Source organism: Rousettus aegyptiacus, unplaced genomic scaffold (genome assembly GCF_014176215.1).
Source record: "Rousettus aegyptiacus isolate mRouAeg1 unplaced genomic scaffold, mRouAeg1.p scaffold_m13_p_10, whole genome shotgun sequence".
In the NCBI taxonomy this organism is placed as follows: domain Eukaryota; kingdom Metazoa; phylum Chordata; class Mammalia; order Chiroptera; family Pteropodidae; genus Rousettus; species Rousettus aegyptiacus.
The window spans coordinates 2,041,207-2,069,175 of NW_023416285.1; the positions used below are offsets into that span (position 1 = coordinate 2,041,207).

The 27,969-nt window shown below is 65.4% G+C and overlaps 1 protein-coding gene across 2 annotated transcripts; it reads right to left on the reverse strand.

The window, feature by feature from the left end:
• On the reverse strand, positions 1 to 27,714 carry HTRA3 (HtrA serine peptidase 3). Of its 2 annotated transcripts, XM_016127148.2 has the most exons (9): positions 27,094 to 27,714; positions 16,956 to 17,055; positions 14,192 to 14,414; positions 12,600 to 12,794; positions 11,955 to 11,987; positions 11,244 to 11,358; positions 4,078 to 4,126; positions 2,627 to 2,722; positions 1 to 1,084 (listed from the first exon to the last, which is right to left on the reverse strand). In XM_016127148.2, the coding sequence occupies exons 1-9, from the start codon at positions 27,485 to 27,487 to the stop codon at positions 919 to 921; spliced, it is 1,371 nt and encodes a 456-aa protein (XP_015982634.2). In that variant the 5' UTR covers positions 27,488 to 27,714; the 3' UTR covers positions 1 to 918. The 2 variants fall into 2 exon arrangements, with proteins under 2 accessions (XP_015982634.2, XP_015982635.2); XM_016127149.2 differs by lacking the exons at positions 1 to 1,084; positions 2,627 to 2,722; positions 4,078 to 4,126 and adding an exon at positions 9,448 to 10,160 and having other exon boundaries at positions 27,094 to 27,696.
• Between the last annotated feature and the right edge of the window lie 255 nt (positions 27,715 to 27,969).

Here is a 27,969-nt window from a genome sequence, read left to right on the forward strand (position 1 = left end):
TGTGCTTGTCAACTTTAATTCCATACAGTAGAGACACAGTACAAGCAACGTGGGGGGCGGCTGTACAGCGAAGCTCAAAGATACACCCCAGAAGGCACGGGCCCCGCTGACAGGGGGGTGGGGGGGCCTTCCCGCCGCTCCGGGGCTCCAGGGCGGTGTGACGCGGCCGCCCCGTGCACTCAGCGGCTCAGTCCTCACCGCCCCTCCTCCCGGCAGTGCCCTCCCTCCCGCGGTCACCTGCAGGAGGACGAGCAGCCTGCGGGCGTGCTGACCGCACTGCTCCCTGTGGCTTCTCTCCCGCCTGGGGAGGGGAACCTGGCCAGCGGCTGTGGGGCTCCACCGGGCGGCCAGGGGACATCCCTTGGCACCTGCTCCGGACCAGGCCGGGAACACCTGACTCCTCAGGGGTCAGACGTGGCTTGCTCTCCAGGGACACCAGGCTGGCAGGGCAGGCAGCCTTAGTCACTCCGCGTGGGGGGCGAGGGAGGCTGGGGAGCTGAGACCTGGGGAGAGGGTGGGTGGGCACGGGGTGGGGCGCGCAGAGGCATCGGGAGGGCGGGAGAGAGGGTGGCTGCCGGGGACCTCAGAAGAGTCTTCTCAAGTGTTGGAATCACTTTACATCGTCCCAAGGACTTGGAAGGTGTCCCTAGGGACAGCTGTAGAGGGGGACCATGGGCTGCCCCTTTGGGCGCCGTGAGGCGGGAGCCAATGCTCCCGAGGCTGAGATGCGGACCCCCGGCCAAACCCAGACACGGCTCTGTTCCTGGACGGCCGGAGGAGTTCGCTGGCTCTGCTGAGGACCGACCTTGGTCCCTCGTCCTGACCCCGCGGGGGACAGTGGCTCCAGAGGGAAGCGCTGGGCTGGCTGCGGTCCCTGGCCGTGGGCTCTGGCGCTCAGCGACGGGGCAGGTGGCAGCCTCACAGGACCACCTCGGGCGCGATGCTGAAGAGGAGGTCGTCATTCCCTCGACGCACCTCCAGCAGCAGGGGCGACTCGGTCAGCACGGCCTCCTGCAGCTCGCTTGAGTCCCCAAGCGGGCGCCCGTTGACCTTGACAATGATGTCGCCGTCTTGGATGCCCCCTCTGCCAACGGGAGAGACGCGGTCACCGCGCACACCCGCGAGACCCGGGCCCGGGTCGGGGAACAATCGGGTTTAACAGCGGCAGTTTGAGAAGATTCGTCTGGACAAGCAGGACCAGCACCCCGCCCACCAGGCTCTGGCACCAGATGGAAGAGGAAGGAGGGAGGAGGGAGGGCCGAAGACGGCCACCTCTCCCGCCCAGCGGGCCGGCTGGTTCACGCTCCGCTCCAGCCTCCCGAGCGGGCTGCCCGGGCCAGGGACTCTGCCCCTTCGCGCCTCAGTTTCTGCGGACCTGTGTGCTTTGCAAATGACGATGAGGTCCAGAGGTTGGTCCCAGGCCACCGCAGATGCCGAGACTCTGGCCTAGCAGGCAGAGCTCCCTGAGCTCCTTGTGACCCTCCCTGCCGCCCGGGACAGGCAGGGTGGCACAGGGGTTGGGTGTCTGCCTGGGCGGCGGCACCAGCTTCCACTCCATGTGTGGCCTTGGAGGGGCGACCCCTCTGAGCCTTGGTGTCCCCATCTGTGAAACGGGGTGGGGGCGGTAGCCGGAACCCCACAGGCCGCGGGGGGGGGGGGGGGACGGCTGGCAATGCGGCCTCGGGCATCAGCAGTCGCCGTCCCCACCAATCGCACCCGTCCTGCTCCTGGGGTGCCTGGCGCGGGGCCATGCTCAGGACTGCCCTGCGGAATGCAGCAGCGCACAGCAGCCCTGAGGAGGGAGCCCCATCTCGCGACAATTTCCCTGCAGGCGTGCTGCGGGCCGGGCACGCGTGCCACATGCGCGCATCACGGAAGGACGGGAGGGGCCCGCGTCTTCCAGCACAGCCTCCAGAAGCAGCACAGCGCATAAAACAAACGGAAGGGGTCGCGGTGTGGGAGGCCCACCCGCCGGGCCCTCGCCTCGCCCCGCCCCGCCCCCCCTTCCCCGCCACAGCGTGGGCGGTGCGAGCTCTCAGCGTGGAGGTTTAGAACCGCTGATCTGCACGCGCAGCCGCAGTGGGCAGCGCAGCCGCCGGGGGCCTGGGCATCCGGGGGAGGGGGCGGAGCTTGCGCAGAGCCCTTGGAAGGGCCGATCGCCCAGCCCAGCCTGTGGCGACCTTGCAGCGTGTCTGCCTCGGCTCACACGCCATGGCACTCAGCCTTGCCCTGGTACTGGATCACGACCAAGCCTCCCGGAGTAGAAAGAGGGGGCTGATCTCGTCCGCTTTGCAACGAGGAAACAGAAAGACCCAGGCCGGCCCAGTGGGCTCATGGGAGTCCGGCTGCTTCTCAGCGCGGGGGGCCTCCACTGTCCACTGAGGACAGGGGACAGTCAAGGGACATTGAGGCCATGGAAGGGCATGGCCACTGCTCTAAGGGATACTTCGCCTCTGCGGCCTGCCCCTGGCTTCCAGGACAGGCCGGGATCCCAGCAGCCACTTCCACGTCATGGCTACCAGGAGGCTCAAGGGAGTGAAGCGGGCCCAGCCCAGGCCGGATGCTGGCCAGGATGTCTGACTGCCGCCCCGGCCTCCCAGCCTCTTCTGGGGGAGGGGGAACCTACCTCTGAGAAGGTGAATTGGGGGCAACCTCTTGCACGTAAATCCCCTTGCTGACCTCTGGGAAGTCCGGACTGCTGGCCTTTAGTTCCTCCACCAAGCTGAAAAGACAGTCCCCTGTGAAGGCTTCTCCTGGGCCTCCGTCCCCCCACAGCCCGGCCACACAGGGAGGCTCCTCTGGGCTCCCACACGGCCATGTCCCTTCGGAGTTGTCACTCATTCTTGTCTGTGTCCCCAACTCAACGTGGGCTCCTCAAGAGAAACCGCAGTGAAGGTGGACGGTCAGCAGCGTGGAGAGGGGACGGTGGTGGACAAGTGGGAGGAGCAGTGAGGGGAAGGAAAGAAGGTAGGAGGATGGATGGACGGACGGACGGACGGACGGGAGAGAGAAAAAGAACACCTCGAAGATAAATTGGCATTCTGGTCTTGATTACAAATTGCCTTCACGCTTAATCCCTAAGTTAACCGTGGCTGAAGCCGTTCGTTTTCGTTACAGGGACGGTACTGCTTTGAGGGTGCAGCTGGTTGAGCATGCCTTAGCTCTTCCCAGAGCCCCTGCACTGCGACCTCTTTCTTCTTCAAGTCCTTTGCAGCTGCCCTCCCTGCTGACTCCCTTCCTTCCTCCGCCTCCCTCCCCTTCCCCGTTCCCTTCCTCGTGGCACACCTCCCCTGCAGCCCTCACACTGGGGTGGAACAGAGGGATGAGCAGGACACGTCCCTTGGTCTTGGTCAAGGGGCTCACGCAGGCTTGTCCAACACGAGGGGCCCATGCAGTGCGGGGGAGGGAAGTGCAGCTACAGCTGCTAAGAGGGGGTGCCTCCTCCCACTTGGACAGCCCGGGGAGGTAGAACAGTGTCCCCCTAAAATTCACGTCCACCCAGAACCCCAGAATGTGACTTCGTTTGGCAACAGGGTCTTTGCAGATGCAGTTGGTTAAGGGTCTGCAGATGACTTAGGACGGGCCCCAAATCCAATGGCTGATGTTTGTATTAGAAAAAGGCGATGGAGAATTGGACCCGGACGCACGGAAAGAAGGAGGTCATGTGAAGACAGACGCAGAGACCGGAGCGATGCAGGTACGGCCTGCGATACACCTGGAGCCCCCCGAAGCTGGGCACACCACGGGATTCTCCCGGAAGCCTTCAGTGGCAGCGCGGTCTGCTCGCAGGAGTGCGAGAGAATGAATTTCTGTTGTTTTAAACCACGTGCGCACTAATTTACTATGGCAGCCACTGGAAATGCACCTAGGAGGCTTCCTGGAGGAAGCGGCCCCTCGATGAGGTCCCGAGGGGGCCGAAGGTGTCAGCATTCCAGGCAGAGAGGCTGGCCCAGGCGAAGGCTCAGAAGCCTGCGTGTGTGCGGCCCGCGGAGCACCTGCAGGTGACCAGGCAGGGCTGAGGGGAAGGGAAGGACAGCAACCGATGCGGGGCGGGGGGGCCCCCTCCTTCAGACACACCTGGGCGTGATGGTCCTCATCCGTATGCCGATGAAGCGCTTCTTCCAATCTGCAATCAGGCAAGAGAACTCGGTCAAGACCAGCACGAGGCGCTGGTGGGGCAGAAGCCCACCCACAGGAGCAGAAAGCAGCAGGACCCGTCCTGTGGGGGCCCGCCCACCCCAAGCGCTCAGGGGCCCAGGGCCACCTCTCCCCTCTCGGCTACTCTTGAGGCTGGGAGAGGTCCTGGCCCCATCCGGTGGCTGCACGCCACCCTCACCCTCAGATACCATCGACCACACCAGCTCCAACAACTGTCCCCGCTCCGAGCTCCGTACCCAACCCCAGTGGCCAGCAGGCTCCCCTCTCCAGCCTCCATCCCGCAGGTTCCTTGAACTTGCTTTGCTAGATCTGAGCACGTCACCTCCCCTTGCCTCCCCACAGATAACAAGATCAGTCCACACGCCCCACGAGCACACACTCCTCCAAGGTGACACCTCTCTCCACCCCCAGCTGTTCTAGCCTGTGACATGGCTGGTGTCCTAGACCCGGAAATGACGTTTACATATTCGGAACCATAAAACGAGTCTTCGTACCTTTTAAAATTTCGTATTGTGAAGACACGCTTTCTGCGGAGTGAAATCAGAAGTAGAAAGGAATCCACAAGATTCCTAATCACTTAGAAACTAAACAACACACGAAATAACCCAACTTCGAAGAAGAAATCGGAAGAGAAATTAGGAAGTGTTTTCAACTAAGTGACGACGAAAATACGACACATTCACACCTGTGGACGTAGGTAAAGCAGCACTCGACCTACGCCGGGGGACCCTGGGACCCTGGCGCCGACGCCGGAAAAGTGTCTTCGAGCGCTGACCTCGGCTTTCGCCTCAGCAGCTAGAAGAAGAGCAAGCGACACCCGAAATGAGCAGAGGGAGGGGAACAATCGAGAGCAGCCATCGGCGACACGGAACAGAAACGCGACGGAGAGAACAACGGGAAGGGAAAGCCGATTCCCGGAGACCGGCCCAACCGACGTGCTTCTCGCCAAAGCGACCAGGTCGAAGAAAGAGAGGGGACACAGCGATCGGCGCGGGGAACCAGGAAGGTGCCACTACCGCAGATCCTGCAGGTGCCGAGAGGACGAGAAGAGACCATTCCGAGTGACTCGACGCCGACGGGTCCGGCAACTTGGGTCAGAGGGACCAATGCCTCGAAGGTCCCACGCTACCAAATCTCACACGGGAAGAACGAGGGACCCCGACTAGCCCCAGACCCGTTAAAGAAATCGAAATTGTCGTTTAAAATCTTCCTGCAAAGAAACAGTCAGGTCCGGACGGCCTCGCAGGCAAATGCCACCGAACGTTTAGGGGGAAACGATGTCGGTTCCACACGAACTCCTCCAGGGACCCGGAGGGAGGCGACGCCACTGAGATGAGGGGCGTCCGCGGCCCCCGCTCGTGCTCCGAGGGCCTTCGCCATCCGGGAGCCCTTGGGGCGTCTTTGGCTCCCAGTTCCCGAAACGGCTCCAGAACTGCAAAGGAGAGACGGGTCCCTGTCCCTCTGAAGAAGCCCCTTTCCCCCACAGCCGGGTTTATGTTAATGAGGTGACTTTCAGAAAGCCCCGAAGGATACTGGCTGGTTGCCAGGGGAACCCCCCCCCCCCGACTTCTGGGGAGGGGTGGGGCTGGAGTTTGAATAAGCAAGCGCCACGGCTCCTGATGTAACCCAGCCAGCGCGCCTCTGTAATGAGGCCACCGGCTCCTGATGTAACCCAGCCAGCGCGCCTCTGTAATGAGGCCACCGGCTCATGATGTAACCCAGCCAGCGCACCTCTGTAATGAGGCCACCGTAAAAAGCCAAGTCAGGTTCTGAGAGCTTCCCAGTCGGCGACCTCGGGGAGGTACTGGGAGGGCGGGGCACGTGGGGGGGCACAGGAGACGGGTCGGGATGGAGTTTAGTTGTTGGGCGCCAGCGAGGTGTGGGGAAACCCCGCACCTTTGGTGACCAGAAGGGCCAGAAGCCAAGCGGTGTCATGGCGGAAGAGACACAGGAGGACGGTTTTTCCTAAACTCCCGACGCCGAAACCCGCCAAGAAAACAAGCCCGGCACCCCTGGTCCAGGTAGTGGCCGAAAATCTTTAAATGTCTTCAGTGGATCAAATTCAACGACAAACAGGAGACAGAATCGCGTGTGAGCGAGGCTCGTCCCAGGAAGGCAAGGACGGCTTAACACTCAAAAGTCAACCTTGACACTCAAGGCCAGACCAAAAAGGAAAACCCTCATCCCCCCAAATGCTGGAAAAGCATCTGACAAGATGTAGCATCTGTTCCTAATAAAAACTAGAAGTCAAAGGGAACTTTTCTACCTGTGCAAAGCCTTTACGAATGTCATACTTAATGGGGAAATGCTGGCGGCCTCTCCCCAAGACCACGGACGGGGCAAGGATGTCACCAGCTTTCAGTGAGCAGTGGGAAGGCCTAGCCAGGCGGTGAAGATAAGGCGTTCAGACTGGACGGGAAGAAGCAAAACTGTCTTTATTCATGGGCGGCATCATCTGTGTAGAAATGTGGACGGAATCCACAGAAATCTACCAGAACTGATGAGTTACCGAGGTCGCAAAATCCTTTATGATCGATATACAAAATCAATTTTATTTGCATATTCTAGTAACAATCGGAAATTGAAAAAAAATTTAAATATACCATTTATTATAGCATCGAAATGATGAACTACTTGGGAATAAATCTGATGAAGGACGTGTAGGAAGAAAACATGGCCGAGACGCACTGCGTTCGCGGGTCAGAGGACTCAGTGTCGACCAAATGACAATTTCCCCCACACGGACTCGAGATTCAATGCGACCCCCACGAGAACACCCGCAGGGTGTTTGGGGGCGGGAATTGACAAGCTGATTCCCAAGTCCGTATGGAAATGCAAAGGATCTAGGACCAAAATAGCTCTGAAGAGGAAGCACGACAGTGGAAGGCCTACGGGGCCGGACACACGACTCGCCCCCAAGCGACGGCCATCGGGGCGACGCCGGCACACAGAGGGGTGGACGAGAGGAGCAAGACGCGCTCGCTCTGTCCTCGACGACATCGCAAGGGCGATTCGGCACCGAAGGGACAGGCTGTTCGAGAGAGGCTGCTGGGAACGACCGAATCGCCGAAGCGAGGAAAAGAAAAAAAAACTTAAGAAAAGGGCTCCAACCCACGCTTTGCCCTGCTTTAGAAACATGGATTCGGAATGCATCCTCGTCCTGTGTTTAAAACCTCGGAGAGTAAAACTTCCAGAAGAAAATGGAGGACAAAGTCCTGACCTTCAAGTTAGCAAAGATTTCTTAGACGTAACGCCTAACACCGAGCGCACAAGCCATTAAAAAACAAACAAACAAACAAACAAACTGGTAGACTTGATCAAAATTTACCAAACTTCTGTTCCTTAAAGACAGTTAAGAGAAAGAGAAGATAAGCCCCAGGAGGAAATGTTTGCATTCATTCGTCTGATACATGTTTGCATTCGTTTGTCTGATACACTCCCATCCAGAATACGTAAAGAACTCTCAAAACTTAATAATGTTAACATGAGAAACTTAATTTTTAAAATGGGCAAAATATCGAAACAGACGCTTTGCCCGGGAAGGCCGATGGCCGGCACCATGTGGAGGAGGCGGGGGTGGGCCGAGGCCTGGCCGCGGGTCCGCGGGCCGGAAGCCTTCCGCGTTTCTCCCCGGGGAGGTGGAGCTGGGCCGGTTTTGAGCAGAGATGTGACGATGAGTTCAGCCTTAAATTCTGAAAGGGGTGCTCAGGCCGGGGATGGTCTGCCGGGAAGGGGCAGTGTCAGGGGACCAGAGAGGAGGCGGCCCGAGGTGGTGAGAGGGCCGGCGCGGGAGGGCCCGACCCCGAGGCCGGCAGAGCTGCTGCCGCCGGGGGAGCGGACGGGGACGGGGACGGGGACAGGGTGTGACGGGCGCGCGGGGAGCAGGGGGGTCTGAGGAGCAGTCGTACATCCGGTCTAGAGCTCCGTGAGAGGCCCGGCCGGAGCGGTCAATCTGGGGGACTCACTCTCTAGGCGGCATTTGCACCCACGAGGCCGGGCGAGGTCCTCGGAGTCAGCGGGAGCCCTGGGCCCTCCGCCTGCTCCTGACCTGGGCGCGGGACGCTGGTCAGCTCCGCTCATACCCCAAGGTCATGCCTCGAATGAGGAAGACCCTGTGCTCCCCGAGCTTGTGTGTGAGCCGTGCCCCTGGCAGGCAGGCGTGCGGCCTGCGGACAGGTCGCGGTCCTTGGCAGGGAGCCCCTCCCACCTGAGCCAGCCAGCAGGCGGCGGGGTGCGGAGGGGGGCGTGGCTCTCCAGACTCCCCCGGCACGGGACTCAACTCATACCAGCGTCAGTAGAAAGCCACCTACACCAGGAGTGTCCCGCGGGCCGCCCTGCACACTGGGGAGCGCTGGGGCCCCGGAGTTTGGAACCAGAGGGAAAGGACGGCTGCAGGCGCCGCGAAGGGCACCCCTTAAAGGGGTCGACGGCGTATGACGTGCACCCCGCCCCTGTCAGGGACCAGGAGCGACGGAGAGATGGAGAGACGGGGCTTCCCGGGCAGCGGGGCTCGCCCTCGCTCCGCCCCAGGAGACGCCCTCAGCCCCGGCTGCGGGGGCCTCTGTCACGTGAGCCCCGTCTCCTGCTCACGCCCTACATGCCGCCCTCAGCGAGTCCTGCCGGCCCAAAGTTCAGGGCGTCCCAGGCCCGCTCTGCGGAGGAGGGAGCTGAGGTGCGGCGGGAAGGACCACGGGCCACGCTAAGGTATCGAGGAGACTGAAGCCCCTGGCGCCATGCATTAGGGGAAGGGACGAGGGACAGAGGCAGGCAAAGCGCCAGGCGGGACCCCCTGCTCCTGCCTCCTCTGCCGCCTCCTGCACTCTGGATGCGTTTGGGACTCTGGCGTGTGTGACCTTGACACCTGGGAATGTGCATTCTGGCTCCTTCTTCCCGGTGACCCCCCAGAGCCTCCCTGCGGCTCTCCCTCGGCTCGCAGACCACCGAGGTCACCCCCAAGACACGTGAGGACTCGCATTGAGGCTGAGGTGCCGTCTCCCATGCCGCACAGAGGGGCAGACACCCCTTACCGCCCACCTCCGCTAACTCAGACACCTCCGCGGGGTATGCTCTCATCCTAGGGCTGCCTGAAACCCCAGACCCTCCTGGGGCTGGGCTGAGGCGGCGCTTTGGCCCCTGAAACTGGCACGGTGGTTGCTCCTACCCTGAAAGCCGTCAGCAGCCTCTACGCCCCTCTGCACCCCAGCCCAGAGAGGGGCTGGACGTGACCCTTAACTGACACATCCTTGATCTAATACAAAGATGGTTTGTGTGGAAGAACTTTAGTTTAACTGGGTTTCGATAATCTGATACTTTTATTTTAAAAAAAAGCAAGAGTGAACACCAGTCAACTTCAGAAGGATTTTAAATTCTAGATCTGGCCATTCAGCTAAGATTTATCGGGCTCCTGAATCAGTCCACACGGCCTTGGCGAGGTGACAGGTCTGGGGAAGAGGGGGTGAATGTCTCCTGGGGCCCTGGAGTGAGGTCAGTGCTGACAAGGGCAGTCCCTGTACGACTCGGGCGGGACCCCCGGGCCCTGGTGGGCGCTCGTCTGTGAGGGGCGAGGGAGGGAGGCGAGAAGAGAGGGGACGGTGTCATCCCAGTCCCAAGGAAACCGTCGCCTCGCAGCTCAGTCTGAGCAAAGTGCGATTCCACCGACTTCCAGGGAGGTAGCCAAGGCCAAGGCACCTCAGAGCAGGAGGTAACGACACCAGAAAAGTGTGGTTATTAGGGAAAGGAGCCAGGCTGCGACGGGTAGGGAGGTGCAGGCCTGGGCCGAGCTCGGAGTCTCCTGGCAGCCAAGGGGAAAAGGGCTCAAGAGGTTAGGTGGTCCCCCTGACCAACAGAAGCCTTCGGCTTCTCGAGGCGAGACTGGCTCTGCCCTGGCTCCGGGCTGCGTTCACATAAGGGACACGGATGAACCAAATGGAGTCCTCCGTCGCAGCTCCTCGTGGCACCGGGCTTGGCTGGACGGGGCTCTCAGTGGGATGCTGGGGAGACGACTAGGAGGAGACGGGAAAGCAGGACTGAGCCGGGCCTCGGCCGGGCTGGCCAGGAGGCGGGCAAGGAGACCAGGTGGCAGGAAGGAGGGGTTCGCTTGGGCTGAAGGAAAGGTGGAGGCCACCAGGAAAGGTCCTGAGGTCAGGAGAAGAGTGACCGTCCTCTGGAGCTGGTGGTGACCACTGACTCAGCAACCTGTGCCTCGTCAAAGCCTCTCCCAGGTGGACGGTCACGGCCACCTGGGAGCGGGCAGGATGCGGTGGACATCCCCGTGCGGGTGGAGGGGGGGAGGTGGAGGCTGTGAGGAGGCGACTTCCAAGGGACGAGGGTTTGGGCTCCGCTTCCCTGGTCACCCTGCCTGGCAGTCTGCACGGCCAGAGGGCTGAACATGGGAGGACGAAGGATGGACAGATGGATGGAAGGAAGGACGGGAGGAAGGGAGGGAGGACGGATGAACGGAAGGAAATAAAGAAGGAAATAAATGATGAACAGAAGGAAATAAATAGATGGGTGGCTGGGTGGGTGGATGGATGGTGGGTGGTGGGTGGTGGGTGATGGGTGGGTGGGTGGTGGGTGGATGGGTGATGGGTGGTGGGTGGTGGATGGTGGGTGGTGGGTGGTGGGTGATGGGTGGGTGGGTGGTGGGTGATGGGTGGGTGGGTGATGGGTGGTGGGTGATGGGTGATGGGTGGTGGGTGGTGGGCGGGTGGGTGATGGGTGGGTGGGTGATGGGTGATGGGTGGGTGGGTGGTGGGTGGTGGGCGGGTGGCTGGGTGGGAGGATGGAAGGGAGACGGGAGGCACCAGTTCTGACAACCACAGAGCGGCTCTGATGAGGGGAGCCCGGGAGCCGAAGCAGCTGCGGGCGTGAGGGGCGACTGGCTACCGCGGCGGGTCCGGAGGAGCGTTCGGGGAGGGGCGGAGGAGGTGGGGGTGGGGAGGAGGATCTGAGAGAGGCCGCGGCTGAGTTACTCCAGGATCTCGGGACCTCGGGCGGCTGGCAGTGACCAAGGGCACGCGGCGCTGGAGGCCGGACCTGAGGCCCGCCGTGTCCCTGCCCCCGCAGCGCCCGCGGGCGCCCTCTACCTTTCGCGTGCTTGTCCTGGAACTCCGTGAGGAAGCGTGCGATGCGGTCCGAGGGGATGGCGAAGGAGATGCCGGCCGCGACCTTGAGCGTGTTGATGCCGATGACCTCGCCGTCCTGGCGAGGAGACCGGAGCAGCAGTCACTGCGCCCGCCTCGCCGTCGCGCCCCTGCCCGAAGCGCTCTGGGCCGCAGAAGCCCCCCGAAGGGCGCTCCCGGGTTGGCATCCGGGGCCCCGCCTCGCCCCGCCCACTGCGTTCTGCAGCCGGAGTCCCCGCCCCCGCTGGAGCGTGCCCGCTGGCCCAGGGCACCCCCAGGCGGCGCTCTGAGGGGTGGGAGAGGACGTGGGGATTAGGTGGCTCGCAGGGCGGGGGCGAGTGGGGCCGGGGCAGCTCACGGTGTCGCTCACGCCCTCATCCCTGCCCGGCTCCGCCAGCCCGTGGGGACCACACATCCCTGGGGAGGCTCCAGGGACCAATGCCCCGCCCACTGCAGGGGTGACATCCCAGCAAAGCCACAAAGGGACAGAGCCTTGGATCGAGGCACGCTTCATTTGCCTGGTCCTCCGGGCACACATCCCCGCCTGGTCGTCTGGGGCTCTAGAGGTGGGAAGATCCCGGGGGTCTCCAAGAGTCTCTCATCAGCCCTGTCTGCCCAGTAGACGTGTGAGCAGAGCCGCAGAAAACCAGCGACCCCACTCTGGGGGGCACTTACCAGGTTCACCAGTGGTCCCCCGGAGTTCCCGTACTGCAGGGCGCGAGGGAAACGTGACGTTAGCTGTGCCCCGAACGTGCCCGAAGATCTTTCTTCCGACTGCCGCGAGCGGCGCAGAGGCGCGTGGCCGCGTCTCACGCCCCAACGGCACCGAAAGGCCTCGTCACCACCCCATGTCACAGGTGAGGGTGCTGAGGCCTGCAGAGGCCGAGCCGACGGTGCGAGGCGACCGGGCCCGACCCCCAGGTTCGCTCGGACTCACCACGGTGTTGCCGCCACTCTCGGGCTGGGCAGCTGGGGTGGGCCACTATGCGCCAGCCTGCGGCCTCGAGGGGTCCGGGGGGTCCGGGCAAGGACTGACGTTTCCGGCAGAGCGCCCGAACTGCGGGAAGCTCAGGGAGGCGGGCGCGGGGCGCCTGGGCAAAGCGCTTTGTGGCAAAGGCGCCATCCAGGATAATAACTAAGGAAGCGCTGACGGGGCCGGGGGTGGGGGGCTCGGCCGCTACGTGCTGCGGTGCTGTGTCCAGTTAGCTCCCGGGCAGACCCGGGGCCATGGGAGTGGGGGCTCCGCTTCATGGAAAGAACTTCCTGGCAAGTGGATGTGTCGAGGGCTAGGGCAGGCTCTGGGGACCGCTGAGCACTCACGTTGATGATGGCGTCCGTCTGGATGTAGTCCATGTCCGAGTCTCGCAGGCCCAGCTGCCTGCCGTCCCGCTGGGCCGTGCTGACGATGCCCGTGGTCACCGTGTTCTGCAGGGCGAAGGGGCTGCCGATGGCCACCACGAACTCGCCGGGCCGCAGGTCAGCCGAATGGCCCAACAGCAGTGCTGGAAGCTTCTTCTGGGGGCGGGGGAGGACACAGGACGGAGGGTCAGCTGTCTGCCTTGGGGGGGCCAGAGCCAGCTCTCGGCCAGGCCCCTGGAGGGGTGGTCCCAGGGGCAGCTGGACAGAGCCCTCAGGGCGAAGGCATAGGCCGGCCTCCAGCTGATCCCCGGTGGGCACAGAGACCTAGGCTGGCATCCACAAGGCACAGGCTCAGCCCCACCAGTGACCACAGGTCTCCTAGGGTGGACCACAGGGGTCCATCACAGTGAGGACGCACAGAGGGTCCAGCTGGGTTTGGCCTCTGGGCCATCGAGCCTGTTGTTTGGATGGTCACAGTTCCCTCTGAAAATCCCACAGGAGCTATGGCCACCGCCACCCAGAAGCAGCACAGCCCCCGAGGGAGGCTGACGGTCAGAGGCGGCAGCCCTGATTCTGCTCAGCTCCGCCTCCTAAATCCACAGGCTGGACGGAGGCCAGAGATAAAGCCACTTAACCGAGCTCCGCCACCACCCTCGCTCCTTTCTCCTTCACGCGGAGCCAGGGGAGGCTGTCCGCCAGTCCACCCGCCTGTCCTTCCGCCCGCCCGCCTATCTGTCCGTCCGCCTGCCTGTCCGTCCGCCTGCCTGTCCGTCCGCCTGCCTGTCTGACTCTGCAGCGAGGCTGTGCGGTCCGCGCTGCAGGGCGCATGCTCAGAGGAGGCGCTCCGGTGTCCGTCAGAGGGTGCACGCGCCTGAGCACGGACTGAGTCTCTGTCACCTGTGCTCACACTGATGTCCTCGTCCGGGTGGGGCCCCTTACGTCAGATGTCACCCCCATGGAGGGACCTGCCGGCACCACTTCCGCAGCTTCCTGCGCGTCCAGAATTTTCCCAGATAAAAAGCTTCATAAGCGGCGCGGGAGACGGCCACGCCCAGGCCACGCCCAGGCCACGGCCTGGCCATGGGGCCCCGCTCCGGCTTGGGCCCCGCGGCCCGAGCCCGTCGGCCACTGCTCTTCCCGGGGGTTTCCTGCGTTTTACTGTCTGCCGCCACGGCACGTGAGGACTTTTTTTCTTTAAGGAGGCTTTTTCCCTAGCAGCTGGGGGACTGAAGAGGAGGGACAGGCCATATGTCCTGCGTGCGACTCACAGGACTCCATCACCGCCGCGGGACAGCTGCACCCCTGGAGTGGGCCGGGAGGGACGACGGAAGCTCCCCTGGGCTTCCGGGGACCTCCGTGTGGCAGCGACTGCGGGCGGCACCGGCCATGGCCAGCGGGAGACCCTGGGTCCTGTCTGACCTGACCCGCGACGGGACAAATGGCCAGTCCTCTGGGCCTCGGTCCCTCCACCTGTCCGAGAAGGTTGGGTCGGGGCGTCTCTGAGCTCTGAGTCTGGAAAGGTGCCTCTGCCCCACCGCCCGCACCCCACTCACTTTGGGGTGTATCTTGATGGTGGCGATGTCCGACTTCTTGTCGATGTCCTTGATGGTGGCCTCGTAGGTGTCGCCATTCTGCAGCTGCACCTTGAGCTGCTGCCGGCCCGAGACCGTGTTGCTGCTGGACACCACGTGGGCGTTGGTGACGATGAGGCCAGCCTCCGACATGACAAAGCCCGAGCCGCTGGAGAGGGGCACGTTTTGGCCGAACAGCGGGTGTCTGCAGGGGGTGGGCACAGGGGCGTTCAGGGGGTCAGGGCCTGGGACGCCAGGCGACACCCGGCCTCAGCGTCTGGCTCTGTGACGGGAGGCTGAGCCCCTGCCGGGGGAAAGAACAAGAATTTGGGGTCCCCCATATCCAAGTTCAAACCCTGCTTCTGGCACTTACTGGCCATGGCGCCGGCCAGGTCACTAAGCCTGACCCATTTCATGGCCATCGAAAGGGGACAATAGTCTCTGACTTGCGATTTGCCGGAGGAGACGAGAGGACAGACACGTTGGACCTGCGGTGACGCCGGCCCGGCCCTGGAGCCCGACAGACCAGGACCCTAAGCCCAAGCCCGGGCCCCACTCGTGATCTGCCGACGAGGGCCGGGTGGTTTAACCTGAGACCCAGCGCCCCCAGGAAGTGGGACAACGCCACCTCCTCCGCTGAGCGCCGGTGCCTGGAGGCAGGTGATCGCCCGACAGACAGGGTGCCAGGGGCAGCAGGGCACGTGCATGCATGTGCACACGGCGTTCGCTGGGACCGTCACGAGCAAGTCCCCGGGGAATGTGAGCTTCCCAGATGTCTGACTGTGCAGAGAGAGGCTGAGCAGGGCCCCGCCCTCCGGCCAGCTGCCTGGAGCCCCAGATGGCGTGAGGAGCGGTGCTGGCGGCAGGCTCCGCTCAGCGGCTCCCACGCCAGGCGCTGAGCTTCTGAGGACAGTGGGGACAAGGAGCAGCAGAGACGTGGCAGGCTGGGGCTCAGCAACACTTGCCATGCCCGGCCTCAGCGGCTGCCTCTGTAACAGGGCACCAATGGCCATGCAGCTGGCCGGGGCCCACGGTCCACATTCACTGACAGTGGCCGCGCCCGGCCCGCGCTGGAGCCCCGCGAGCAGGAATCACGGCCCGCTGCAGGGGGGCGTGTGTGGCCTCTGCGACCCTGGCGGGGGCCTGGCGGGAGCAGGCCCCTGGAACCCGAGGGCGTCCTGCAGAGATGAGCAGTAGAGACGGGCTTGAGGGGTCCATGGGCAAGAGAGGGAAAGGGCAGGGCAGGAGGGGCTTCCTCGGGGACGTGAGCGTCTGGGCTGGACAGGACCAGTGACAATGGCTAACGTCACTGAGCACTCCCTCTGAGCCTGAGACGAAGCCGTTTAACGTTCGTGGCAGGTGCTCTACAAGGGAGGCAGGTCTCCAGTCCACGGTGAGGCACTGAGTCCCAGAGACACGAAACACTTGGCTGGATCGGGCAGGCAAAGGGCAGGGCAGGGGTTTGAACTAGGTGTCCTGGCCACTCAGCCGCCCTCAGGGTGACCATGGCTTGTGTCCACCTGGCTCCTGGGCAGGGGCCACACCCGAGTGCCTCTGGGAGTGCCTGCCCCCGGAGACTGCCCGGCTGGACACACACAGTGCTTGTCTGTGGACAGGGCCCAAGGCGGCCCGGGCCGGGGTCACAGCAGAGGCTCGCCTGCTCTATGGCCCTCTGTCTCGTCTGTGTCTGGGGGTCCATCCACCTGGGCCTCTCCCGCCCACCCCCGCGGACGTCAGCCTCCGGGCCGGGCTGCAGTCAGCAATTAGCTGGCTCAGGGGCTGGTGCCCAGGGCCTCCTGGGGAGATGCTGCCCCTGTCCGAGCCACCTGTAAGGTCACGGACTTAGCGCAAGTGCCACTTAGCATGTCCAGCAGTAATTTCCTCAATGACATGTCTCAGAGTCTGGGGCCCACAGGGAGGGCAGTGAGGGGTCAGTGTGATGCAGAGGACTCGGACCTGCGGACCAAGACCTGAGGTCACACCCCACCTCGGCACTGGGCAGCTCTGTGAGCCTGGGGGATCCAGGCCTCTGCTTCCTCCCCGGGAAATGGGAACAAGACGGCCTGCCCTCTGGGGTCATGGGACGATGCCGAGGGCAAGGGAGGGGAAGGGCCCCGGGGTGCAGGGAGCACCTGCGCTATCAGCCAGCCCTGAGGGGTGGCCTGGGCCTGGCTCTCGGGGGTGAGTCCCATGGGCCCCTGGCTCTCTCATCTCAGAGGTGGACGCCTCCAGCGCTGTCTGGGAAGCGCAGGCGAAGCAGCCACCAGGGCACTGGGCACGCAGCCGGTGGCACACGCTGTCACTGTTCCCGTGGGGCTGGACTCACAACATCTGTCCCTGAGATGAGGGGCAGTGACGCCCAGTGACAAGGGCTCCCACCGGACAAGCCCGGCGCCCAGCGAGCGGGGGACCCAGCGAGCTGGAGCTAGGGGCCGCAGCGATTTATCTGTGCCGTGCCGCACGGCCCCTCTGGAACGTAAACACGTAGTCACTGCTCAATGAAACTGGTCGCTCGAATGAAGGAAGGGCCACGGCGACCACCCACTGCGCGCCCGCTCAGCACCTGCAGCCCATCCCTGGACGGGAGAGGAGAGCGAGAGAGGGGACGTCCTCTGCATGGGCATGCAGCAGCCGGGCGCCCGAGGGAGGTCCACCGGCACCACGCCCTCTCGAGTGTCCACTGCCCCCGGCAACAGAATCGGGTGCAGCTTGGGCCCCAGCAGGGGCGGGGAGGGGCTGCACGCACCTCAGGAAGAGTTCGATGTGGACCACGGCCGGCGCGATCTTCTCCACCACGTCGGCGATGAAGTTGAACTTGTACCGCGGGCTGGTCAGCTGGTGGAGGCCTGCAGTGGCGGGAGGGGCCGGTGCTCAGCTCAGGGAAGCCGCCTGGGAAGCCGCCCAGAACCGCCCAGGGTGGGGAAGAAGGCAGCTCCGCCCCGGCCCCCTCCGGGGACTCTGAGCCGCACAGCGACACGCAGACGTTGGGGAACGGGCTGCGCGCCCCAAAGAATGGTCAACGCTGAGCTTCCTCATGTCCCCTCGCTGGACCCCGCCGGGCCAGCCGGGAGGTTCAGAGAGGTGGGGACACTCCGGGCTGCACAGCCGTGGTGGCCGCTCAGGCCAGATGCGGGCCGGTCCCCCGGGCGGTCCCCCTCCCACAGTGCCCAGGAAACCGGCTCCGCCCCTCACCGGCTCTAGCCCTCCCCTGCAGGGACCGGACCAGGACAGAGAGCCCCCGGACTACCGCGCCTGAGCTAACCCCCGCGGCCACAGTGTGGCCCATCCTGGGCTGGGTCCCCATCTGCGTCTAGCTGGGCCTCGCCCCCGGCCGGGCTCGCCAGGAGGTTCACAGACTTCTCCAGAACTTTCCCGGGCTCAGATTTCTGCTGCCGTCAGCAGCAGGGCTGCTGCCTGCTGGGACCACAGGCCGGAGGCCCGTTGGTGGCGTGAGGCCCACACCCTTGGTCCCCCTGCTCAGGCGTGTGCCAAGGTCCCCAGGTCCCTGCCAGAGACCAGTGCTATCTGAAAACCGTGCCGCCCAGCACTGCTTGTCCGTGGCCCCGGAGCCCGGGCCGGACACTGGGCTTCGGGTCCCGCATGCCCGGGCTTAGCTGGTCACTGCCACATTCCAGCCATGTGGCTCCAGGCAAACAGATTGCCGTCCCTGGGCCTTGATTCCTCTTTTGAAAATGAGACTGAGGGCGCCCCCCCCCCCCGCCCCGGCCTGTGGGAACTGGGTGCCGAGTGCGGCAGGCAGAGGTGCGGCAGAGCCCGCCTCCCCGCCTCCCCGCCGCCGCCCGCCGCCGGGCACACACGGCGATCCTGACCCGCGAGACCCGGCTGTGCCGCAGCTGCTTTCTCTTGGTGACCTCAGGAAGTGGCTGAGCGCAGGGACCTGGCGAGTCCTAAGGGAGGGGGTAACCTGTCTAGCGCAGCCACAGGCCAGCTGTCGTCCCCGTAACCAGTGTGGCAAACGCAGTCCCTACCCACATCCCACCTGATGCCCGGACCGTCTCAGGCAGCAGCCAGGGCAGGGGTCAGTGCCAGGGCAGGGGTCAGTGCCAGGGCAGGGGTCAGTGCCAGGGCAGGGGTCGGTGCCAGGCAGGGGCCGGTGCCAGGGCAGGGGCCGGTGCCAGGCAGGGGCCGGTCCCAGGGCAGGGGTCAGTGCCAGGGCAGGGGTCAGTGCCAGGGCAGGGGCCAGTGCCGGGCAGGGGCCAGTGCCCGGCGGGGGCCAGTGCCTCCACCTTCCAGGTGGGGAGCCGGGCCGCGGTGGGAGGAATGTTCGCGCCTGAAGACACACGTCCCGTGGGAGGACAGAGCGGCTCCCTTCCCAGGGCCCGCACCCCGACCCCGACTGTCCATGCGGCCTGAGTGAGGACTCAGGGCCAGAGGACGGCTGGCTCGGGCTCTGCGGCCAGGGCGGTGAGGAGGGGCCTCCCCACATCGACCCTTCGATGTCCGCCTCCTAAGCCGCCCACGGGCACTGGCCAAGGGCCTCTCCTGCTTTGGTCAACTTGAATCAAAGACCGCCTGTCCATGGGTGGCCAGAGCCCGGCTGGGGGACGCGGTCCACTGCCGGCCACTGCCCAGCTCCTCGAGGATCAGACAGTGGGTGCCCAGGGGCCCTCCTCTGGGAGGCGGAGCCCCTGGTGGGGCCGGTCCAGGCCGGAGGTGGTGGTAATGGGCAGCTGAGCGCAGGGCTCTGCACTCTGGCACACACGGCGCTCTGCACGCTGACTCCGCGCGGGGTCGCCGGTCCCCCTGGGAACTGGGCGAGGCCGTCCGTCCGTCAGACGCCCAGCGCTGCCCCCCACCCCGCGGCCCTGGGAGCCTGTATTCGCCATCCGGCCTCCTGGCAGAGGCACAGAACACCCAGGTTCTGTCTCCGGCCAGGCGCTCCCCCCAAGCAATCGCCACGGCGCAGGCCCGGAAGGACCCCAAACGCAGGCTGGGAGCGGGGCTGCAGGGTCCACGGCTCTCCCGTGTACAGTGATGCCAGATGGACCCTGGCCGAGGCTCCTGCCCACAGTGCGGTGCTGGGGTGGGCGGTGTGGGGTGGGTGAGGACAGGCGTCCCCACTCCCTGGTGCCGCTGACCCTGAGTCTCTGCTCTGTCACCCACCATCCTGCCTCCCCCTGCGTGGACCACTCCCCACTTCTCCCTACCTAGATGCCCCAGCTTCTCCCAGGTGCAGCTCAAATCCTGTCCCCTCCAGGCAGCCCTCCAGGCTTCTCCCAGTCAGACTGAGTCTGTGCTCAGGGCTCGCCCGCTGCACTCGCTCGCGTGTGCTGAGTGCCTTCCGGGCGTGCGCCCCGTGCTGGCACTGGCCGGTGACCAGCGACAGGACAGGGGACAGCCCAGGCCTGCAGCAGGCGAATGTTTTCCTTCCACGGTGGTGTCTCCAGAGATCACTTAAAACAGGCAACACTCAATTTTATACGCGATGATTAAAAAAAAAAAAAAAACCTCTAAAATATTTATAAGGAAAAGGCTGGCAAGAAACACGGGGAAATATTTTGCGGTGGATATTCGGGGCCGGGAGGAGAGTGACGAGGGATTTCGTCTTTCACAGACTTTCCAGATTTTTCTACCATAGGCAGATGTATGCGGACGTACCTGGAAGAAAAGTGGGAGCGGCGAGGGGGAGGCCCGTGGAGGGCGGGGCCGGGCCGTGACACCCCCCCTGGTAGGCCGCAGGAGCTCCGGGGGCGGGGGGAGCTAACATGCCCACCCCCCGCCGGGCGCCAGTTCCCCCCGACAGAGATAAGGATGGGTCCCCCACTGGACCCCAAGTAACCGGCACAGATGAGCAACGCTCCCCCTCGAAGCCTCCGGAAACACTTCAGAAGGAGGGCGGGAGGCGAGGACGGGAGGCAGGACGGGGGAAGGACACGGACGGTCCACCCGGCCGCCTCCGAGGCAGCGCTCGGGGGTCTGCGAACGCCGGTCGGCGGCCGGTTGACCACGTCTTGCAGGAGCCGCCTCCTCAGAGCTGCCCGGTGGCCCACGTTACCTCCCAGGAAACTGAGGCTGGAAGCGCAGATTGTCGGAACGGGGCGGCCGGGGGGGGGGGGACGGGCCCGGCACTGTCCCCAGGTCCCATTGAGCTGAGCCTGACCCCCGCTTCCCTAACCCCGGGACCGAGGGCGCCCCTGCAGGCCTCCCGGGTCAGCTGGCCGCGGACAGGGGCTCCGCCTGGCCCTGTCCCTTTAAGCTAGCTGTGGCGGGGGGGCGGGGGGGTGTCAGGGGAAGCGCCTGGCTCCCGGGCCTCCCCACACACAGATGAATCACCAGTGAATCAGAGGCCAGGGGGACGCGGTCCCCGCCGCCGCCTTCCACATGACGACCGTGGGCCCCCCGGCTGGCCGGGAAGCAGGCTGTTTATCTGGGGGTTTGGACAGCCCCCGCCCCCACCCCAACCTCCAGCCAAAGTTCTGAAGTCAACAGTCAGCCTCGACCAGATTCAGCTGTTAGCTTTTTTTTTTTTTTTTTTTTTTCAAAAATAAGCTGTGCTCCACAGACTTCAGGCATTCGGTTGGGGAGAACTGGACAGAGCCAAGCGGCAGGCCAGGTGCCCTGTGGCACCTCCGGAGGGGACAGGCACAGCCGGGAGCCTTCCCGCACGGCGGGGTGAGGGACAGTGCAGTCCCTGCAGGAGGACTCGCTGCATGCTGGCCCCGGGCCGTCCCGGCTGCCACAGAGCAGACGGGAAACCGAGGCCCGGACGCCCCGCAGGGCCCCTGGGGACTGCCGCGTGGTGGCGTCCCGCACAGCTCTGGGACCATCACTGACCACGGTCACCGAGCGGCTGACCGTCGCTGGACTTGCGCGGTACACGGCCTGCCCGACTGCGCGCGTCGGCCCCTCAGCACACGGTGAGCAGGGCCGGCCCTGACTCCCGGCGCTGCCCCTCCAGCCCCACGGGCCCCGCCCCGCGCACTCAGAACACTCTCCTGTCGCCCGGTGGCCAGCTAGGACCTGGGGATGGAGGAGCCGCCGTGGATGACCACGAGGGCCCGGCTGTGCCTGGCCGTCCGTTACACCGACCACCGGCTGCAGAGCAGGCGGCAGCCTCGCCGCAGGGCAGCTGGGCGCCGGGTCCCATTTCCCTGGCCTCTCCTGCTGCCCAGCTCCCCACCGCCTCCGGGCTGCTTCCCTGGCACACAAGCTCCTGAGGGTCCCGCTGCCTGAGCATCAGTTCCCCACGCCAGGAGTGCCCCTCCCCTCGGCCCTCATCCCACCTCCTCCAGGGAGCCCACCCTGACTTGGCAGGCTCAGTGACTGACCTCTCCCCTCTGGGCCCCACAGCTTGTCCCTCAGGACTGTCCTCATGGCTGGGGAGCACGCGGCCCAGGGAGCAGTGAGAGAATGAGGGCTGAGTGAATGCGCAAGGGGGTGCAGGAATGTCCCCCAGGGGCAGGCGAGTGTTCCCAGGGCTGCCTCTGAGGCCCCCAGCTCCCCACAGGGGCCAGGCTTCAAAACCCAGGAGCCACCCCCGTGGTCTAATTAGTTCTCAGATGGTTCCTTGTGTTCTTTCTCTTGAAAGCTTGCCTGTCCCCAATGAACCTCCTACCCTCGGCCATGGACGGTGGCTTCAGACCCCCCTGCAGCTGAGGTGGGCTGTTGGGGAGCAGTCCTGCTCTCTTTGACCAGGTTCCTGCCCCCAGACCCTGCCTCCAAGGGTGCAGCCCAGGCCTCCCCAACCCACGGGCCACGCCCCACAGCTGCCAGGCCAGGCTGGGGGGCCCTCATGATTCCACTGAATTTTCCCAGCAATTCTGCAAGGCAGGAGTTGTTAGCCCATTACCCAGGAGAGGAAAAGGGCTCAGAGAGGCCGTGAGACATGAGACCCGCCTAGGGCCCACAGCCACGTCCCTTGACCCCCGCCCCAGACACTTTTGCTGCTCCGAGCTGGTCTTTAGCCAATGCGACCAGCTGTCCAGGCCCCAGGGGCACTCGGCCTTGGCTGGTCCTTGGCTCACGGCCAGCCTGGCTCTCTGGCTGTCAATTCCGTCGGAGCTGCAGCCAACCTCGTGGAGGAGGGGGCTCTGCCCCCAGCTTGTTTGTGCTTCATCAAAGGGTCCCACAGGCCACTGAAGCCACGGAAGCCGAGGTAGGGTCCGCACCAGACGCTCCTTCCACGGGAAGACCTCCCTGCCCTGGCTGGCCCGTCAGGTGGCTCCTCCGGGCTCAGGCCTCATGGCCATGAGGCAGGGGCTGGACGAGGCCAGCGGAGCACCCCTGGGCACACGGCAGCCCCCGCGAACCCTCCGGGTCCCTCCCTTCCTGGACCGCCCTTCTCTCCGGCACTCACATCCTGTTGATGGCAGAACCGTCCCTTGTCCGTATTTCGGTTTGCTCACACCAGTCTCTGCTAGCCCTTGCCTGCCCCCTGAGCCAGCGAGGAGGGTGCCACGCTCGCCCGTTTCCCAGAGGAGAACACTGAGGAGCAGGGAGCTCAGGAGACCTGCGGCGTCTTGCCATGGGAAGCGGTGCGGCCGGAGCTCGTCCGAGCAGCAGGACGCGGGAGCAGAGCTGGCCTCGGCGCTGGCCGCGGCCACACGTGCCACGGGGGCTCGAGCACACAGGTGGGCGGGCCGCGCACCGCACCACCCCAGGGGACCGCCCGCTGCCTCCTGTGGCGGGCCACTTCCTCGGGGGCTGCTGGGGGCCCAGGCTCAGAGCAGAGTCGTCCCACACCACCCGAGCGACCTGGGGCGGCTCGCTGCACCTTGCTGAGCTTATCCTTATAAAGGACAAAAATGCCCAATCGATGTGTGTTTAAAGCTTCAGGGGCCGGGAGAACAGGCCCAGCCCTTGAGCCTGATGCCTCTCTCTCTCAAAGCAGGTGCCGGAGCAGCCTGCATTCCAAGCCTCTGGCAGCTCGGCCAGCTGCCCTCCCACGCCCTTGCCCCGTCCGCAGGAACCCAGGCCTCCAGAGCTCCCAGCAGGTGGCGAGCTGGTAGACGGCCGAACAGCCCTTGTCAGGCCAGGGGGAGAGCCAGCGGGCTGGCCGGGCACACTCCGGCTCCAGCCCCCCCAGCCAACCACGTGGGGTCAGCTCTGATTACCCCCAAGTGGCTAGGCGTCTCCTCCGGGTCCCCTTGGATATGAACTTGAAGGCAAGACTGGGGACCTGAATTTGGGCTGGGCAGGGGTGGGGCTCCAGGCCTCGAGGTCTCGAAGGGCGACCCCACCCCCAGGAGGAGAGATGATGAGCCTGACGCTGTCCCACACGGAGGCCACACCTTCCCCATGACATAAGGTCACAGCGATACAGCCACTGACAGGGACAGAGCCACCGATCAGCCAGGCTCCGGCCACAGAAGCCTGCCCCCTGCAGGACACCCTCCGCACCAGCACCCGGCCTGCCCTCGACACCCTCCCTCTCCATGCCTGTTCCCACACCTCCAGGAAAGGCCCCGCTGCCCACCCACCCTGACCTGCCCCCGCCCCCGTCTGTCCTGAGGCCCTAACCCGCTGGAGCCCGTCCCCCTCAGGCCTCCTCGGCTTTCCTGCCCCGGGCACTGGGCTCCCACCTGCTGGGCCACTGTCCTGCACGCCTGTTACCCAGAAGCCCAGCGGGTCCGCGCGCCCGAGATGGGGCCCCCTCACGGCTCCTCCAGCCGCACCTGCCTGCGCTCAGAGCACAGGCTCCTCGTGCCCACCCTCCACGCTGCCTCCCCCAGGAGCCCTCCCTGATCTACGTCTCGCCTGGTTCCACACATTGTCATCTGTCCCTCACGACTCGCGACTGGGGGTTTCTCGGGGGGTCAGCCGGTGGGGGCGGCGGAGGGCCGGAAGTGGAGGCCAGGTCACGCCGAGCCCGCAGGCCACACCGGAGTCTCTGCTCGGTTCTGAAGGCAGTGGGAGCCACAGCCGGGCTTTCGGGAGGGAGGTCCAAGTCCCATAATGCCCCCGGGGGCCACCGTTCGGGGACGCCTGAGCAGGCCGACCCCAAGGAGGTGCCGGCCCGGCTGGGGGAGGACGCCGCACGGCACCCTGTCTTCAGCCCCACCCCGGCTGGCCCGGCTCCCAGCAGCCTTGGCGCTGAGACAGACAGCTCAGCAGCCGCCAGACGCTGCAGCTCAGCCCTGCTGTGGGAGGGCGCGGGGGGGGGGGGGGGAGGGCGGGGGGGGGTTGGCGGGAGCATGGCTGGCGGCATCTTGCCTGATTTGCTAAGAGGATTAAAAATCAAAAGCCAACTGCAGCTCTTAAATAAATAACCCCGAGACCTGCCGCAGGAGCCCGCGCTGGGCCGCACAGTGCGAGCTCACTGTTAGACGCCACGCTGTGAGCCGCCCCAGCGCTCCCGGGTCGGAATTAATTGTAGGCTCCAAGGTTTGTTTGCCCGCAGGTGCAGGTGGGATCCGCTTCTCTGGGGTCCCCCTCGAGCACCTGCATCCCCATCTTCATGCCCCATCACCGGGGAGCAGCACTGCCTCACGGGAGAGGCGGCGAGGCCCCCGCACCGGGAGTATGCGAGGAGGGTCGGGAGGGTTATAGGAGAGTCACACAGCACGTGGCGACCCACTCATTCCACAGCACCTACTGTGCGCCACCTGCTGTGCGCCGGGCGCTGGGCCAGGCCTGGCCTGGAACAAACAGACCAGGGCCCTGCTCTGTGAGGCTGAGCCTGGGGAAGACGGAGATAGGGCATCGAGTCACATAGGTAGTGTGAGGGTCTAGAGGGGACCCCAGGGGCCGCTTATGAGCCTAACGAAGGGGTCCCCTCGGTGTGGAGGTCAGGGAAGGCAGCTCAGAGGCGGTGGGGCCGAGCAGGATGAGGACTTGTCCACGTGAAGGCGAGGGCGTGGGAAGGAGACGGGTGGCCGGAGCAGTCGCGGAGGATGGCATGGTGTTCAGGGTGGGCGGGGCCGGGTGGCATGGGGTCTCGCGGGTCAGGCTAAGTGTTGGGGAGCTGCCGAGGGGGTCCTGCCTGGCTGCCATGTGCAGGGTGACGGGAGAAAAGGGGAGTTGGGGAGAAGAAGGCAGAGGCCGGCACCGCCAGAGCACGGAGGAGCAGCGGCGGGCTCGGGGACGGCTTGCGGTCCGGCTGAAAACGCGCCTGTGGACGGGAGCTGAGGACAAGGGGGAGCGGAGGCTCGAGGGTGGCCGAGGGCCCGGCGTACACTTCCCGAGCATGCTTTTCCCAGGTGAGGCTCGCGGCCGGCGGAGACAGGACTCCGGCTCGGGGAAGTGGCTCGGGGGGCTGGAGCCAGGACCCCTGAGTCACCGGCACCAGGTGTATTTGCAGGCAGGCCAGGGGAGGGTGGAGTTGGCCGGGCTCCCGGCGGGAAAGCTCAGGATGGGCGGAGCTTTGCCGGCTGCACTGTGCGGGCATCACCCGGCGACCTCCAGCCGGGTCCTTGGGAGGGCTGAGGGGGTCAAGGCCAGCGATGCTCTGTGGAGGCCGAGCCTCACGGAGCTGGAGACCTACGCCCGACCCTAACTCCAGCCTTCAGGGCCCCTGCTGCCCACACCCCTGATACAGGACCCTGCCACACGCTGCAGAAGACAGCCAGGGGCCCGGGAGAGCGTGGCTTTCAAACCCAGCCAGACAGGGGCCGGGGCCGGCTCGGTCATTTCCTGGCCGGCTGACCTCAGACCAGGCATTTGCCCTGTCCCCGCCTCCGTGGGCACGTCTGTGGTGTGTGCAGCCAGATGTGCAGAGGCACATGAGACAGTGCTTGGCACCGGCGGGCAGCCCGCAGGCCTGGGGTTTGCACATGCGGCCCTGCAGAAGCCTGGGTGTCCCAGGTCCCCGGGTGCAGGAGCTGGGGTGTGTGACAGTGATCGCACAGTGCCAGCCCTTCCGCGCCCCGCGACGCTTTCGGAGAAGCCTGCCTGCAGGATGCAGTCTAAGCCCTCGGCACGATGCTGTGGCCACTCGTCATCCCGTTCTTGCCAACCTGCCAGCCCTGGGTGTCGCGCGCACACACACACACACGCGCGCGCGCGCACACACACACACACACCCCCTACACGCCAGTCGCTGAGGGCCATCTGCTCCTCCCACCGGCTCACCACGCACAGCCAGCCTCCGTGGGGCGCTGCACGCTGCTCCCCCTCCCCAGAAATCCATGCCCGCCAGTACCTGGAGGGCATGTCCTCACCCTTGAAGGTTCGGCGTGGACGCCCCTCGCCCCGGATGGCTGCCCCAAAGCTGCAGGCTGAGGGCACACTGGGCCTGACCCCATGAACTCGGGGGGATCCAGCACAGGGCGTACACGAGCGCCTCGTGAACCAGCAGAGCCTGCCTTCCTAAGAGGCGCCCCAACAAATAAGGGGATGGCGGGGTTTTCCAGAATTTTCTCCCATGCACAGGGCCAACCTAAGTGGCAAGAAGCAATCCAGGGCCCATGCGAGGTCAGGGGAGGCTGTTCTGGGGTTTGAAGTGGCTGAGAAAGTCCCTATCCCAAAAGCCTGTCCCCACAAACCCCGCAAGCAATCCAGGGACCCCACGTGCTCGGACACCATTCCCAAACAGCCCTCTGCACTTCAACTGCAGTTAAAAGAAGAGGAAGAAAACTGGATGTCACTCAAGAGGGCGCGCATACCGGGGACTCAGGGCCAGGACGGTGGACTTTCACCCAGTACGCTGACAGAGCAGGGACCAGCCGAGCAGCGGCGTGAGACGCCACCAGGCAAATTCTGACGAGGCCAGAAGCCAGGACGCGACGGAGGCCGGACCTTGGGGACAGTGGCTTACCCATCTGGGCCTCAGCGTCCCCACTCAAAAAGCCAGAGGGCAGCCTAGATGATTCCCGAAGGGCCTTCCGGTTGCGCCCAGGGGCCCGTGAGGCGCCTCCCCGGCTCGCGGCTTCCCAGGAGAAGGGTCGGGCCGCGCCCCGCGCGCCTGCGCCCGAGCCCGCACTTACCCGACGGGCATGCGCCCTTCTGCAGCTGGCGCACGGGCGTCCCCGAGAGCTGCAGCGCCCGGCGGCTGGCCGCCTGCAGCGCACACACGTTGGCGTAGGTGTGCCCGTCGGTGCCGCACACGGCGTGCGCCCAGCGGCAGCGGCACGCGCCGCGCGTGCACTCCAGGCTCTCCCCGCACGGCGCGTCGAGGGGCCGGCCGCAGGGCTCGCCCTCGCTGGCGGCGCACACCAGGCAGCAGTTGCAGAGGTCCGGCACGTAGCCGCCGGGGCAGCGCGGGCTCGGGCACCGCGACACGTCACAGCGCGCGGGGCACGGCGCCTCCGGGGGCTCGCGCGCCAGCGCCAGCGCGGCCAGCGCGGCCAGCGCGGCCAGGAGCAGCGCCCGCGCCTGCATGGCGGACGCGCGGGCGGCGGGCGCCAACGCGGGAGACCGGCCGTGGGCCGGCGGGGACACCGGGGCCGCGCTGGGGCCGGGCGCCGGGCGCCTGCGGAGGGGCCGGGGACGGGCGCGCGGCCACGTGCGCCGGCGGCTCAGGCTGGCGGGGGCCGGGACCGCAGGGGCATGACCCGGACGGGGACGGGAACGGAGCGGGCTCCCTCCAGCCCGACAGTCTGCGGGCAGCAGCCCTGCCGCCTTTAAGGGCGCAGTCCGGCCCGCCCCGCTGGAAGGGGCGGCCAGCCCCTCCGCCAGCCCCGCCCCGGCCCAACCCGCCCCCGCCCGGCCTTCCGGGCCTGGACGCTCGGGGCGGCGGCAGGAGGGGGGGGGGTGGGACTGGGCCAGCCTGGTCTGGTAGATCCGGCGATGGACATGCTGGTGGCCCAGAGGGGTGAGTGAGGGACGTGGGGAGGGGGCGCCACCAGAGGGCAGGTCTCAGG

Bases quoted from the DNA above. Each gene is read 5' to 3' on its own strand.
- HTRA3 (XM_016127148.2), bottom strand. From the start codon at position 27,487: ATGCAGGCGCGGGCGCTGCTCCTGGCCGCGCTGGCCGCGCTGGCCGCG. The intron at 14,415-16,955 runs GTGCGTGCAGCC...CACCCCCTGCAG, and splicing joins CACATCGAACTCTTCCTGAG to ACACCCGCTGTTCGGCCAAA. The intron at 11,988-12,599 runs GTGAGTGCTCAG...CGCGCCCTGCAG, and splicing joins AGACGGACGCCATCATCAAC to TACGGGAACTCCGGGGGACC.